At 52.6% G+C, this 14,878-nt stretch overlaps 2 protein-coding genes across 7 annotated transcripts in view; both read right to left on the bottom strand.

Moving 5' to 3' along the window:
- Window positions 1-1,989, bottom strand: part of STX1A (syntaxin 1A) — a 16,790-nt gene extending 14,801 nt beyond the window's left edge. For all 5 annotated transcript variants that reach the window (XR_005649992.1, XR_005649993.1, XM_039849475.1 and 2 more), the window contains exon 1: window positions 1,876-1,989. Coding sequence is in view for 3 of the 5 variants with exons in the window: in XM_039849475.1 (XP_039705409.1) it covers window positions 1,876-1,905 (30 nt within the window). In the remaining 2 variants the exon portion in view is untranslated. The remainder of the gene's footprint in view (window positions 1-1,875) is intronic.
- Window positions 1,990-11,334: 9,345 nt separating this feature from the next.
- Window positions 11,335-13,824, bottom strand: ABHD11 (abhydrolase domain containing 11). Of its 2 annotated transcripts, XM_039849064.1 has the most exons (6): window positions 13,547-13,818; window positions 13,257-13,392; window positions 12,431-12,604; window positions 12,091-12,261; window positions 11,822-12,003; window positions 11,335-11,622 (listed from the first exon to the last, which is right to left on the bottom strand). In XM_039849064.1, the coding sequence occupies exons 1-6, from the start codon at window positions 13,669-13,671 to the stop codon at window positions 11,490-11,492; spliced, it is 921 nt and encodes a 306-aa protein (XP_039704998.1). In that variant the 5' UTR covers window positions 13,672-13,818; the 3' UTR covers window positions 11,335-11,489. The 2 variants fall into 2 exon arrangements, with proteins under 2 accessions (XP_039704998.1, XP_039704999.1); XM_039849065.1 differs by lacking the exon at window positions 12,091-12,261 and having other exon boundaries at window positions 13,547-13,824.
- Window positions 13,825-14,878: the final 1,054 nt, after the last annotated feature.

The following is a 14,878-nucleotide window of genomic DNA, read 5'->3' as shown; positions in this document are numbered from 1 at the left end:
GGAGTAGGGGCGGGGGCGACAGTCATAGAGACACACACCAGAGCAACAGACCCGGGTTCAAGTTCCCTACAACCCAAGCTTTCCTAGGGGTTCCCCAGTCCCAGCCAGGCCTAAGTCTGCCTCTCTTTGGACCAGGGAAAGCCCCTTTCTACCATCCCTCTTGATCTACCAGGCAAGCTACTTGCTCTTTCGTGCCTCAGTTTCCCCTTCAGCAGAGGGGATGAAGGAGGTTGAGCCAGAGGGCCTGTCAGATGTAGAGGACTGTGTTCTCTCTGACCACTGGTTCCCACATATAATCTCATCTGACCCAGGAGATACCCAAACATCAGCAAACGCACCACATGGCCATTCACTGCAAAGATAACACTCTTTATGACTCAACAGAGCACAGGAAACTTGAGGGCAACCGCAAGGACTGGCAGGGAAATATTTAGACACTACATACGACATGAGGGACCATCTTCTTCCTTTGAAACCTCCTGAGGTTTACTCTGGGGGCTGGGCACTCAGCCAGAAAAAAGACAGGTCTGATGGTAAGGTAGGGGCTGGCAGCCAGAGCAAGGGAGAAATGGAGGCAGGAGGACACAGGTCCCAAGCCCAGGCCACCTGGGGAAAAAGACTGGTATAATGGAGGAGACCCAGGCACAAATACAGGGAGGCTCTGGGCAATGAATATCAAAAGCTCAAAGGATACTTGAAAATTTCCATGTGAGGGGACCTAGGTCTCTAGCTCCAAGCTGGACAACAGGGGTACGGTTCTGGGAAGCCACTGGGATCTCCCAGAGATCAGCAGACAGGGCCTGCCAACAGGGTGGCCAGCCAGGGGATCAGAAGAAACTCAACCTGGTCTGGAGTCCCAATGGGCCCCCTCCCCACAGGTAGGCTTAATTTCCTTTACTGCCCCACCGCAGGCTCCAGACTTGCCATCCCTAAGAGCAGAGGTGTGAACCTCGGACTGAATAGCAGAGGCCAGGGGAGTGGGCGGGGCTGTGCATGAGGAGCAGGCGGCAGGGGTCTCAGCCAGGGCTGGAAGAGAGTGGACTGTGATTCAGAACCTTAGCGCATCCTCCTACTCCCTCCAAACCCCGCCCCAGGAGCCACGCCCCGGGGGCCTCCGAGACACAGGTGGAAAAATAGGTTCTGGTCCGAATCGGACCAGAGAACACTGGAAGGGTCTGGAAACGCCGCCCCAGGCTTCCCCGAAGCCAGGAAGATGGACCGGGGGGCGGGTCTGACCCCTCCCGCACCCGGGCGGGCAGCGGCTCCCAATCGTGACAGGGTGGGGAGCCACAGGTGATGGGAGCTACAGGTGATGGGAGGTGATGGGGGCGGCGGGGCGCCGCGTGAGCCAGCGCCCACCGGAGGAGACCGGCCCCACCCGACCGCACGGTTCCCGCAGCGCTCCCCGCAGAGGAGCTCTGGGTAGGGGATCGCCCCTGGCCCCTTCCCACCGCGGTCCCCGCCGTCTGTCTATACCAGAGCGGGGAAAGGAGGGTCGGTGATTTGGCACGGTGTGGGAACAGAGACCGGACCTGCTTCGCGGACGGGGAGAGGTTAGGCTTCCGTCCTGCCATCGATATCCGATTGATACCCCTCCAACCCCCAAAACAAGGGAGCGACAAAAAGTTTATCCAGGACCCCTGACTCCAGACGCCAGCACACGGGCCAAAGGGTCCGAGCTCACGCCAGCCCGTGACCCCGAAGAGTCCGAAGGGTGGGACCCGTTGGAAGGTTGGGGTCTCCGGCTCCACCCCATCCCCTCCCGCCCCGGCTGGGCACGGAGGGTCTACTGCTTGGGTGACTGCCGGAGCCGGACGGGGAGTGGCCCGCGCGCTGAGCGAGCGGAGAGCGGCGGCACGCAGGGGCCGGACTCACCGTGCGGAGCTCCTGGGTTCGGTCCTTCATGCTCTCGGGAGTGGCCGCGGCGCCGGCTGCAGCCTCGTGAGCCCCGCATGCGCGGCGGCCGCCCCGCGGCTGCGCAGCGCCAGCCCAGCCCCGCCCCAGCCCCGGGACCCCGGCCCAGCCCCCAGCCCGGCCCCGCCCAGCGCCGGCCCCGCCCCGCCTCGCCAGGCCCCGGCCTCGCTCCGGGTCCTGGGAATCCCGCGTCTTTCCTGGATCCACCACAAGGTCCTCTGTTGGGTCCTAGCCCTGCGACCTAGCTCCCTGCGTTCTTGACGCGTGATCGCTGCCTGGGTTAGGGCTCCAGAGCCCCTGCTCTCTTCCCTGCCTCAACCCTTCCCTGACTCAGTCGCTCAGTATCCTTCATTGTGGACCCTGGATCTTCACTCCCTGAGCCCCCCAGATCCCTGGAGATTTTCTGGAGGTTGGACCCCCCTCCCCACCTTGATTTCATTGCTTGTAACCTCCAGCAGCCCCCTCCCAAAACCTCCAGAGTGCCAGCCTCTGAGCTCCTGCCTTTCCTACTTTACTCCATCATCTCGTCCAGACTCAGGCTCCGCCCCCTTTCCTCAGGATTTCTCAGTTCACGGGTCTGATGCAGGGTGACCACCCTTTTTCCTTTAGTTTCCTCTCCCAGCAAGGTACAGGAACCCTTCTACCTTTGAGGAAGAGAGATCTAAGTTATAGCCCCCTCTCCTTATCCCTTCCCTGATTCCCCAACTTTGAGCCCCAGCCCCAAGCTTAAGATCCTCTTTCCTATCTAGACGCTGGGGTCCAGCTCCCTCTGGCACAAATGGGAAGATCTTAGCAGTACTGTAGAGGGGCGGTGGTTAGGGGCTAGTCAGTAGCAGATACTCCTTTTCTGATCCCTGCCAGCATCTTGTTGAGACGGCAGCCACACATACCACCCCTAGCTCTCCCTTCTGTGCCCTGGCCCAGACCCTCTTGACTTCAAGCCAAGCACTCCCCCTTGCCTTTCCCAGGGCTGCCAAGGTGTTGCTCTGGACCTGGGCCAGCCTCCTGCTGCCCAGTGTGTCTAGGCCTGGCACTTCTCCCAGACTGTGGGCACAGGTTAGCTGGCTGGCAGACAGGCTGGAGACGCTGTTTTTGTCATCACTTCTTCCCTAGAAAATCTGACCCAAGACTAGCTCAGATGTGGCCTGGTATGAGAGACAGCCACACCCCTTCCAGTTGTCCACACCTCCACCTTGAGCGTCCCACAGGACAAGTATTGGCAATGCATCATCTGACAAATGCAAAACCAGGACTCACCTTCTAGAGGTACTTGCTCAGGGTTACAGGGAACAAGTGGCAGGGAAGATGCTGCCTAACTCCTGGTCCAGAGTACTTTCCTGTGTGCAGTATGATTCGGTGGGCTGAGTCACGGGTACACCCCAGAGCCCAGTGTCTGGCTCTGTGGGGAGATAGAAGGAAGGGAAGATACAGCTCTTGCCCTCAGACAGCTTTGGTGTCAGACCAAGCATCCCTTATTGAAATGCGTATTAAATGGTAGCATGGAAAACGAATAAAGAATGAACATATGCCCTTCACCTTAGACTCTGCCTTTCTGATACAGGTCTTACCCTTATTCAATCATTTATTCATTCATCAAACATTCCCTTAAACACCATATTCTGGGGCCACTGTTCTGTAAGGTGCTCCTAGTGTAATGGGAGAGACAGACATGATTTCGATATGTGAGGGATCCAGGGTGGCTTTCCCAGAGGCAGGGATGTTCAAACTGGGTGTTAGAGGAGTGGGGTTGCAGCAAGGGATGGTGCAGGATTTTTGAATAGAGGAAAGAGTTTGCCCAAAGACACTACGGTTGGGTGAGGCAGCATTTGGAGACTCTCGGGAGCCTGCTGTAGTGCTCAGATGTGAGGTGGGTGGGAGATGAATGAGGGAGCCTTTGAATGTTAAACTTTATCGTGCAGACAAAGAGTAGGCAATCAAGGATCAAACTTTTAGTCCTTTAATCAAAAAAGTATTAATTAGCATTTACTACATGCCAGTTGCTGTAGATGTTGGGGATGTGGCAGAAAACAAGAAAAAAGTTATTGCCCTCATGGAGTCCACATTCTAGAGGAGGAAAGAGGTGATAAATAAATAACATAATGGTGATAATATGCTATGGATAAGATAAAGTAAGAAATAAACAGTAGGGGGTGCTGCGATGGAGGCGGGATTCCAATTTTAAATTAGATGGTTGAGGAGGGCTGAGAAGGTGGCAGCTGAGTAAGTATCTGAAAGAGGTGAAGAGGTGAACCATGTATGTCCCTGGGAGGAGAGCATTCTGGGCAGAGGGAATATCGAGTGCAATGTCTATAAGCAGGCAGCATGTTGGAGAAATAGCAAGAAGGCAAGGGTGCTTGGGGCATAGTGGGTGAGGAAAAGCTCAGAGGTGAAGTCAGAGAAGTTGAGGGAGGGGCCATGTAAATGATGGTGTCCTTTAGCTTTTAGTCTGTGAGAGGGGTGGGAGCCACAGAGGATTTGGAGCAGAGGTGGGGCATTATCTCTCTTGGGCTTTAACAGGATTGCTCTGACTGCCGGGTAGAGAATAGACTGAAGGGGACACAGAGGAAGCAGGAACATCATTCAGGAAGTGGTTGCCATAATGGAGGTGGCTATGACAAAGGTGGTGACAGTGATGGTATGGTGGTAAGAAGTGGTTGTATTCTTGATACATTTTAAAGGTAGAGCCAGTTAAGAAAAGAGAGATCTCAAGGATGATTGGAGTTAAGAGTTTTGACCAGAACACCTAGGAAGATGGTGTTGCTGTTTGCAAAGGTAGGAGAAGAACTGGAGGAGGAACAGGTTGAGGGGTGGGGGTAAATCAGGACTCGGGGTTGGTCCTATTAAATTTGAGTTGCCTGTTATACATACCAACGGGGCGGGCAAGCAGGCCATTGCCCATATAAGTCTGGAATTCACAGGAGAGGTCTGGGCTGAGTATTGCCAACATAGAAGTTTCTTAAAGCAAAGGAAGAGGCCCCTCTGTAGCAGCATGGAAAACAGCTGGAAGGCTGCTGTGGTGTCCAAGAGAGACCAGAGACCGTGGCTGTCTGAACAAAAGTGGGACCCTTCAGGCTGAAGAAAAAGGTCAAAGGCATTCAAGAGATTTATTTAATATTGCTATATTTTATTTCAATTACAAAAAGAATGTTTGTTGTAAAACATGAAAACAATAACAGATATTATGAACTAGAAACAACAGGCTCTGGTGACTGACCATGTACAGATGAGAGCAGAACTGGTGCCTGGAGGAGGAGCAGATGTGGGCAGGTGAGAAGTTCAGTCTGAGAGGTGTAGCCCCGACATCCGGGAGACATGTAGATGTTCGACAAGGAGTTGGTGTGGAACACCGGCTGGAGACTTAGGAGGCAGAAGGATTCTGGTTTTGGGTAGAGCTAGAAGTTATGAGCCCCAGTTGAGGGTGTGTGTGTGTGTGTGTGCGCGCGCGTGTGTGTGTGTTTCTGTCTGTCTGATTGTCTGTCTGTCTGTGGAAGAATAAAACTAAGACTGAAGGGGGAAGTGTAATGCTTCCTCACAGGTGAGGGATGGGCAGAGATGGAGGAGCCAGAAACATGGCATAGGCTAAACTAGAAACTGTTGTACAAGATGCCATGGGACCCCAGAGAAGCCAACTACTCCTTGAGATCAGGGACCATTTCATAGAGGTGGGGCATATGAATTTGGGTGTAAAAGATGATGGCTAGGTGGAGAATAGTACTTGGTGCTATTACAGCACTTTTCCTGTGTGGCTATAGTCTGTGTTGGGTGTCTGTCCCCTCATTTGATGGGGACATCTGAAGAGAAGGAACCAGGTCATGTTCTCATTGATTCCCCAAGCCTGGCACAGAAAGTGTGTTTGTGAAGTAATAAACACCAGCACCCTAGAATGAGCAGTGTTCCTATAAAGGAACACTGCGGGAGAGGCCAGCCCTTTGGGTTTTCATCCCACAGGCTGGGAGGCTGGATCAGCCTCTCGCTCACTGAATCCCTGATGTTGGCAACTGCTGCCACCTGCTGGGCAAGACCAGTGTTGCCTCCTGGTAGCCGTTGTAGCTGAGGCATCTGTGTATTTGGAATGAGAGTTGCCGCTTGTCCTCCAGAACCCCTCAGGCTGGTGAGAGAAACACCTTGACAGTGACAAGACGATGATAGGAAGTACAGGGCTTTGGGGATCTGGAGGCAGCTTGTGTAGGATTCAGGAACAGGATTGTCCTCGGGGCAGAATCATGGCGGGTGCAGAGCAGGAAGGGGCAGCTGACCCAGTCTCCATGGCTGGGGGAGTATGTGTTTGTGTGTGTTTGTGTGTACGTGGGAGGGTTGTTGGCTTTGCTGTCGTTGCTTTTCTGCTGCTTTTAGGCAGGCTTACTCCCTCTTCTCCTCTCCTGGGAAGTCTGGTCCTGACCCATTATTATACAAAGTGCTGGCCATTGTGTGCGGTGCCTCATCTAACTTTTGCTGTGACCCTATCAGGGTGGCCCTCCACTAGTCCTCTTCACAGGTGAGGATGAAGAGGTTCAGGGAGGTGAACACCACAAGTTCATAAGGTCTGGGTGACTTAGTTTGTAAGCCACCCAGCCCTGTACATCCCAGCTGTTTTGACCACAAAGCCCAGCCTCCTGCCCAGCTGGTAGCTCTCCTTCTCCCTTCTGGCCTCCTCCATCCCAGCCCAACACCAGCCTGTAACCATCTTCTCTGAGGCCTGGTCTCAGCCATCTTGGGAGCTGGGAAGGAGAGAGATGTGGGCAGCTGGGAATGAGTCCCTGCTGCTCGGTGTGTGATATTTGAGGAATGGCTTTGTGATGGAATTCACTACGCAATGGAGCGGGGTGGGAAGGTAGCCCTGCAGAAGCCGGGCCCAGGTGAGGAGGGCATCTAAGTCAGTGGGAGCCTGGTTGTTTTGGGAGGTTCACCATGCACCTGAATGTAAGGTTATCCCTTTTTTCAATGAAAAGTTGTTTTTTTTTTTTTTAATTTGGCCCATTAATTCTAATTTGAACATTTAGAGATACAGATGAGAGAAGCAACTCCTTACATATATTTAAAACATTTAAAATCACATATTTTTTAGAATGCCTTTATTTTGAAACAATTCTTTTCTACTCTTGTAGTTTGTGAAAGTTTATTCAAACCCTTCACTTGCATTTCTGCCTCTGTGTCACATGTCATGTGTCATCCCTAGCATCTCCTTAGAGTTTCCTAACACAGTTTCCTCAGACACGTCATCTTCACTTGAGCTTGGAAATACAGCACTTTTTGATCCATGAACAATGCTGTTGCTGACATATTATTTCAAGTCATGAGAATGGTTGTTTTTCACCTAAGCGATGGGTTAATATTTGTTATCTCCTTAGGGTAGCACAGAACTATATATAATAGCAGTCTCCAGATCTTTCCTCATTCTCTCTCTGTGCTTAATTTTTCTCCACAGCACTTCTTACCATCTGATATACTTGTTCATTTGTTTGTTGTCTATCTCCCCTCACTAGAATATGAGCTCTGTGAGGTCAGGAAATTTTGTTTGTCTTCCTGTTTTATGTCTATCACCCGGAAACACTCCTGCAACATAGTAGGTGCTCAATAAATATTTGAGGAATAAATGAATGACCGTAAAGCTCTTAGAAATGTTTGATAGTCCAGTGGCAGCCAGGGCCATGCATGAGGAAGGCAATGGAGCGGGGTGGGAAGGTAGCCCTGCAGAAGCCGGGCCCAGGTGAGGAGGGCATCTAAGTCAGTGGGAGCCTGGTTGTTTTGGGAGATTAGCTATATAGAAGGGGACTGACCAAATTATTAAGTATATTGAAGATAATTGGAGAAATGGGGTAAAATATGGAAAAGAGAAAGCTAGGATGAACTCTGTGCTGCTGGACTGGAATTTAAGCTCTAAATGTAAACTTTTTCCACATATGTATTAGTCAGAGTTCTCCAGAAAACCAGAACCAGTGGAATATATAGAAAGATTTATTACGAGAAATTGGCTCATGGATTATGGAGCCTGAGAAGTCCCACAATTTGCTCTCTGCAAACTGCAGACTTAGAGTCAGTGGTGTAGGTCCAGTCTGAGTCCAAAGGCCTGAGACCCAGGGACACCGATGATGTAAGTTCAAGGGCAGGAGAAGACCGGTATCTCAGCTCAAGCAGTTAGGAAGGGAAAGACAATTCAACCTTTCCCTTGTCTTTTAGTTCTATTCAGCCCCTCGATTGATCGGATGATGCCCACCCACACTGAGGAGGGCCATCTGCTCTACTCAGTCCACCAAGTCAAATGCTAATCTCATCATCACAGACACACCCAGAAATAATGTTTAACCAGAAATAATTTTTAACCAGTCAAGTTGACACATAAAATTAACCATTGCACGGATAAATAAACATAGATGTAAATGTGTGTTTATGTGCTCCCACTGATCCCTGGACAAATGTGTGTCTACTGAGTGGACCTGGGAGTAGAGTTTACCCTAATTGCAACGAGAACACATACACCCAGTTGTGGGTTTCTAAATATTATTCTCTACCAAAAAAAGAACCAGGTATTCTTCCAGAAATGGCTCATTCTAGGGCTGGCACAGGGAAAGACAAGACGATCCTGAAATATCTTGTTGAGCCAGAAAGAAAGGCAGAGTTCAAAGAATGATGGCACTATCAAAACAGCAAGAGGTCAGCAAGGGGCACCCATTGACAAAACTGGGACAGTTTGAGCATTGGAATAAATTATAGGAATGGATCATGATGCATTGAATAAAATAGGAAACCACAATCCATTCTGATATAAATACATAAATGGCAGTGAAGAGAAAGTTCTTTACAATAGAATGCCAGCAAATAAATGTTTTGACCATTGCAGCAATATTTAATTTGGGCAAAAAACATTAATGGATGCTGAAACCTATGAGTGAAAGTGGGATAAAAAAAAGAAGTTTCAACGTCTCAAAGTACATTTCTTCCCCAAGACTTATTAATCGTGATCAAGTGATCGATATAAATACCACTAGTCGTGGTTCCAAATGATATTGGATATGAGAATCCATCATTTCTGTGATAGTTCCTCCCAAAATATGTTCAATCGCTAGGAAGGAGTGAACAAACAAAAACTGAAGGATGGTCTACAAAATATCTTCCCTGTAATCTTCAAAAATGTCAAGGTCATGAAATGCAAAGGCTGCAAATTGTTCTGGATTGAGGGAGACTAAGGAGATGTGACAACTGGGTACATTGCTTGATACCACATTAGATTTTTTTTAACCATAAAAGGATATTTTATTGGACACTGAAGAGCAGTTTGAAATTGTTTACAAAGTTAAAAGAAATTTCTACCAAGAGTGTTAGCCCTTCTCCTGGCTGACTCCTGCCAGCCCGTAGGATTCATTTTAGAGAAGCTCCTGCAGAACTTTGACTGACTAGGAATGAAGGGACTTCTTTGTGCTCCCACTGATCCCTGGACCCCAACATCCTTTTTCTGATTATATCTATGCTTCACCCCTGCTAGCTCCGGAGGTCCCTGAGAGCAGGGGTCCCATCTGGATTATGGCACAGAACAGCTTCTCGAAATACTGAATCTCTACAAAGGGGTATATTTGGGGGGACATCTCAACCTCACCTCTTCATCTGGTGTTCAACTAAAGAAATTGTTGTGACCAGCTTTTAGAGATGCACTTGGCTGAGTGGGATTCACAGGCAACCAGGGGTTTCATGGAGGGGTCTCAGATGTATTTTGGGCCTAATCTCTAAGACGTAACCAGGCTGAAGAGGCCTCTCAAAGGAGAAAATTCTCTTACACATTTGATGTCACTGATATGCTCAATGATTACGTTGAAAGAAGTGTGGGACACAGAAACCCACCCCCACCCAAGAGCACAGCAGACCCACCATGCTGAAGGATCAGAATGGTGGAAGTATCAGAGGGATGAGCAATATAGCGAGGGAGGATGGACATTTGAGATGTTAGGAGAAATTTTCCAGGAATAAACTTTCTTTCTGTTTTCTGTTTCTGTTTTCTGGATGGGGTACCTCATCCAGGCAAGCCCCAGATTACTGTTCCCTCCTCTGAGGTTATAGTTTTAAGTGTGGATAATGCCATTCAAGGTACCAAGATGCCAACGCTTCAGGTTGGTGGAGTTGAGGCACCTCTCCGCATTGCAGCAGCCCTTGCTCTGTCCCTCATTTTTCTCCTGATGTGGGTAGAGCGCCTCCTTGGGGTGAGGAACACAGGAGCCTCTCTGGGCTCAGCTGGAGGGAGGGTTCCAGGATCTAGGAGGGGAGGCAGGGGCCTGGCCACCTGCCCCGGGCGGAGCCTGACAGGGAGTGCCTTGCCAGGAGGAGGGCAAAGGGCTGTGTCCTCCAACTGCCCCACCCGGCTGACAAGAGTCCCTGTCACCAGGCCACCCTTTCTGACTGGGGCCCTTGTGGGGTAAGTGTCTTTCTGAACCCACCTTGTCTCTTTTCTGGGCATGGGTGAGAACTCCTTTCCTCTTTGGGGGATCCAACACTCTGTCCCCTCTGCTTATCCTTATGTTAGGTAGGGGTGACACCTGCCACCCCTTCAGCATGGCACAGGTCTCCCTGCGCCACCATCAGAAGCACATGAGACTAGGGCACTGGGGGGCAGGTATGGAATGTCTCAGACCCTTCCCTTCTTGATATCAGCATGAGGACCAGGGCCAGGACAGAAGGGCCCAGAGTGGGGTACCTCATCCAGGCAAGCCCCAGATTACTGTTCCCTCCTCTGTCATACTACAACAGAGCCCGGAATCCCAAGTGGCTGGAGCACTGGGGGACACCCAGGCAGAGCACTCGCTGGACCAAGTCCTCCAGGAGCGGGATGAAGCCATTGCCAAGTGAGAGGCAGCTGCTTGTGGAGGTTGCGGGGGAGGGGGTGACTCACCCTCAGGACTCTGTCCTGCTAGAGGAGGGGAGGGGGGAGTCAGGCATTCCTGGAAGAAAAGCCACATAAACACCCACTCGGTCACGAGGCAGGTAGCGTGGCCACACTTGCCTACCCCCAGGGCCCAGCGTCGGATCTGCAGGGCCCAGACCTCAGGCTGTTCTCCCTGTTACCTGCAGGAAACGGGCAGTGGAGGCTGAGCTGGACACATGCAAAGCCAAATTACGAGCTGTGGAGGCCCAGCTGCTAGAAGTCTTGGAGGAGAAACTGAGACTGAGGCAGGAGGTGGAGGCCTGGGAGGTAGGGTGGGAATGCCAGGGGGTCTGGGAGGCACAGGGAGATGAGCCCAGGGTCTGCCCCTTAACCTGCTCTCCTGCCCTCAGGAGGACATGCAGCAGCTGGTGAGGCAGCAGGTCGAGAGTCAGCTGCAGAGAGAGTCCAGGGGCACTTTGAGAACCCCTGTGGAACCTGAAGCAGCCAGAGTCCATTGGGTACAATTCTCCCTGGGTCGGTGGGGGCGCTGGCGGTGAGAGAGCTCAGCCCAGGACCTTGAGAGCAGTCTTTATTCATTAAAGCTTGAGATATGACCACCATTATACCCTCATGCCCTCTAAGTGCCTGCCCGAGTCCTTCTGTATAGAAACGTGGAGCAGGCCACAGAGCCTGGGGTTTCAAACATGCCCTCTTTGGCTAGCAACTCTCACACCAGAAAGTCTCGAATGGCAGCCATGAACTCCTGTGGGTGGCTGGCGTGGATCCAGTGGCCAGAGTTAGGCACCGTCTGCATCTGGGCCTGAGGGAAGAGTCTCCTAATCTCAGGGTAGTGGCTGGGACTGGAGATATAGGGAGGAAAAAAAGACAATTAAAGGCAGAGCAGGGACAGATGGAGAACCACATGAGCCTACATGCCCCATGGGGTTGCTGAGCTCTTAAGAGCCCCCTGACCACATCCAAGCCCTCCCTGAGGCAAGCTCCCCAGGCTTATGCCTGGGTAAGTAAGGCATACTCCACCTACTACTCAGCTTGGCTTACTGTACGTATTTAGAGTGTTCACCACAGAGGAAGAGGGTTGGCCCAGGGAAGGGTTCTTGTTGTGGTGGGAAGGCTAAAATCTTGTCCAAATGCTTGGCCATGGTATCCAGGTTCAGCCTCCACACCAAGCGCCCGTCTGCCTCCACCAGGTTGGTGAGCATGAGCTTCCGCATGTTAATGTCCTGTTTGGAGAGCTTCCTGTGAGGCCTGGGGCCACCACTCTTACTTTGACAGGTCCCAACATGCACTTGGGGGCTTGGGGGCATCACCTGGACAACACGGCTGAGCTGTTCATCAGCCAGTTTACGGGCATGGGAGAGGGGCACCTTGTCTGGGATGTCTATGGCTCTCATGGCTGCTATGTAGGTATGAATGTTCGGGTCGGACGTGAATTCCACGGGGCTCATGTCCTCGACAATCAGACGTTCCACCAGCTCTGGCTGTGGGAGAGAACCAGAATGGGGACCAGTCTTAGGGCAGGCACAGTGGCTGCAGGCATAGTTCCCAGATCCTGAACTTGGCCATCCAAAGCTCCTTTGAGTCCCAAGTTGCCTGCTGGGCACTCAGAGTCTATACTGGATGGAAGGAAGCTGGATAGGGATGACTCACCCTCTGTAGTGCCAGCAGCATGGCTGTCTTTCCTCCCATGCTGTGGCCAATTAGGACACAGGGCACGAGGCCTAGCTGGGGCAGGAAGTCCTGTAGGTCCTGACTCATGGCCTCATAGCTCATGTCTGGGCTGTGGAAGCTGTCACCATGGTTCCGAGCATCTACTGTCAGCACCTGGGGAATGGGGTAAGGGGAGACAACACTGGCATCAAAATTCCAGGTGTAGACGGCCAAAGGCCTGGAAAGCCTGAAAGTAGGGGGTGGAGAGCCTGGGGAGAGATTCTGAAAGAAGGGGAGAGGGCCCGGTTCCCAGACGAAAAACCTGGGGTCGCTATGACACAGAGGAGAAGGCCTTAGGAGTGTGACCATATCTCTGAGAGTCTGGCCTGGCTGGGTGGCAACCCCAGAAAAAGAAGATGCCAAGAATTTCCAACAGATGAAGCACAGAAGGATGGGCTGCCGTAATAGGTGGGAAGCCCCATCATCCCTGGTGAACAACAGAGGCTGGCCCCTTTGGCAGAGAGGGTGTTGGCACTTAGGCATTGTACAGCCAAGAGTAGCTCAGTGTGGGGCATGCAGATGGAAATGGACTGAATAGATGGAAGCCCAAGGGAATGAATGGGGTCCATCTAGGGCCTGGGTCTGCCCTGCGGGCTCCATCCTTAGAAGGTCAATCTCTCCTTTCATCTCTGCTCAGACAGACCTGTCACTGCTCAGCGGAGACCCAGCAGTGAGGGCAGAGAAGCTGGCATGGCTTCGTCCTCATTCCTGGTCCCGCCCGCAAGGCCCCTCCTCCTGCGGGACCCCTCCTCTCCCGGAAGCTTACCCTCCGGCCTGTGTGCTGGGCCAGGGCCTTGGCGACGGAGTTGAAGTTGTTTTTGCTACCTAAGAGACCATGAAGAAAGACGAGGGCCGGACGGACTGCGTCCCCGTCCAGAAGCTTGTAGGAAAGCCGCACCGGTCTGGCGGGAGGAGCAAAGATGGGGGAAAGATTCTGAGCTGGCTGGAGAATGGGTACCGGGGTGTAAGCAGCCAAGCGCAGGAGGTGGGGCAAGCGGGGTCGGGCCAGAGGGGAAGAATTAAAGGACAGCCTCCCATCGGGTCCCCTTGACTGACCTTGGATCGGCGCCGCCTTGACCGCTGCTGCTGCTGCTGTGTGCGACAGGCACCGTGGAGAAGCTAGTTCTGGAGAGGCCGAGCCCCCTCTGGGGAAGCCTCCAGGTACGGGCCCAGCAGAGCATAACTGGAAACTGCTACCCAGCGCTCACCTCGCGTGTAAGTCCTGTACCTATGCTCCGCCTGCCGCCTTTGCTCAGAACCCTGCTCAGTTCTGACTGGTACCCCGCTCCCCCCCCGCCCCCTACAGCAGAGTTCCCCACCTTTGCTCCTGTTTCCACACATAATCCCCACAAACGGTCCTCGCGCCAGCTCCGCCCCTTACGCCTGTACGTTACCCCGTAGGCACCGCGCCTTCCGCCAGGAAGTGGCCCTGGCTACGCCCTGCCTCCGCCCCTGCGAAGCTCCGCCCATCCTGTTCCGCTCGGAATACTTGCTGCCAGTCTGGGAATCCGGTTCCAGCCGCGCGGGATAACTTGGCTTTTGGCGTGAGCTCTGGGCAGCCGCGGGGCAGGTCTCCGGCAAGCCAAAGAGGCCCTCTTTGCTCTGGCCTGTGCCTGCAGCCCCACCTGGTCTTCCCTTCTGCCCTCACGCACTACCTTAGGTGGGTGCCATAGTTTGTGCCGCGGACGGGGGCAGCCGAGAGGCGTGCTCAGTGCTCCACAGTCAGGCGCCCAGACGGGCCAGACGGAGCACCTCTTACCCATCCAGAAGTCATGGACTCTGAAAAGAGCTGGGAGGGACTCTAGAGGGTATCTTCGGCCATCCGCTATCCCCACCCTTTAAAGATAGGGAAACTGAGGCAAACCAGAACCTCTGCTGTGCCATTCATGATGCGAGTCAAGATGGGAGGCCAGGGTCAAACCCTGGCAAGGTGTTTGTACTGGTGGGGGCATTTAAGCTGAAATGGCTCAGATCTACTCCCCGCCTCCCACCCCTCTAATTTACCAGTGGAGAAATGAACAGTCCTCCCACCATTAGAAATCAATACATCCTGCAGAGAAATAGCCTTCCTTTGGAACCCTGACCTGCTACCATCTTCTCTCCCCACTCTGTGGTCGTGGTGGCTGAGGTGGTATGGTCTGAGGTCTCAGAGGGCTTCCGCTGCAATCCATCCTTCAGCAGTTGTAAGAGTAGCTACTCTTTCTGTAGCAGTGGTTCCCCCCACCCCCAACCCCAGCGGCAGACCTGTGGTCCTTTTGGGAACCTGGCCACACAGCAGGAGGTAAGCTGTGGGCAAGCAAGAGAAGCTTCATCTGTATTTGCGGCTGCTCCTAAGTGCTAATATCACCGCCTCGGCTCCACCTCAGATCATCAGGCATTAGATTCTCA

This window comes from Pteropus medius, unplaced genomic scaffold (genome assembly GCF_902729225.1).
Source record: "Pteropus medius unplaced genomic scaffold, Ma_sr-lr_union100, whole genome shotgun sequence".
Taxonomy (NCBI): domain Eukaryota; kingdom Metazoa; phylum Chordata; class Mammalia; order Chiroptera; family Pteropodidae; genus Pteropus; species Pteropus medius.
Note: the sequence above shows the minus strand (reverse complement) of the source record. Positions and strands in the feature narration are given on the sequence as shown.

Bases quoted from the DNA above. Each gene is read 5' to 3' on its own strand.
- ABHD11 (XM_039849064.1), bottom strand. From the start codon at position 13,671: ATGCTCTGCTGGGCCCGTACCTGGAGGCTTCCCCAGAGGGGGCTCGGC. The intron at 12,605-13,256 runs GTAAGCTTCCGG...CCCATTCCCCAG, and splicing joins CCCAGCACACAGGCCGGAGG to GTGCTGACAGTAGATGCTCG. The intron at 12,004-12,090 runs GTGATGCCCCCA...CTCTCCAAACAG, and splicing joins AGCTCAGCCGTGTTGTCCAG to GACATTAACATGCGGAAGCT.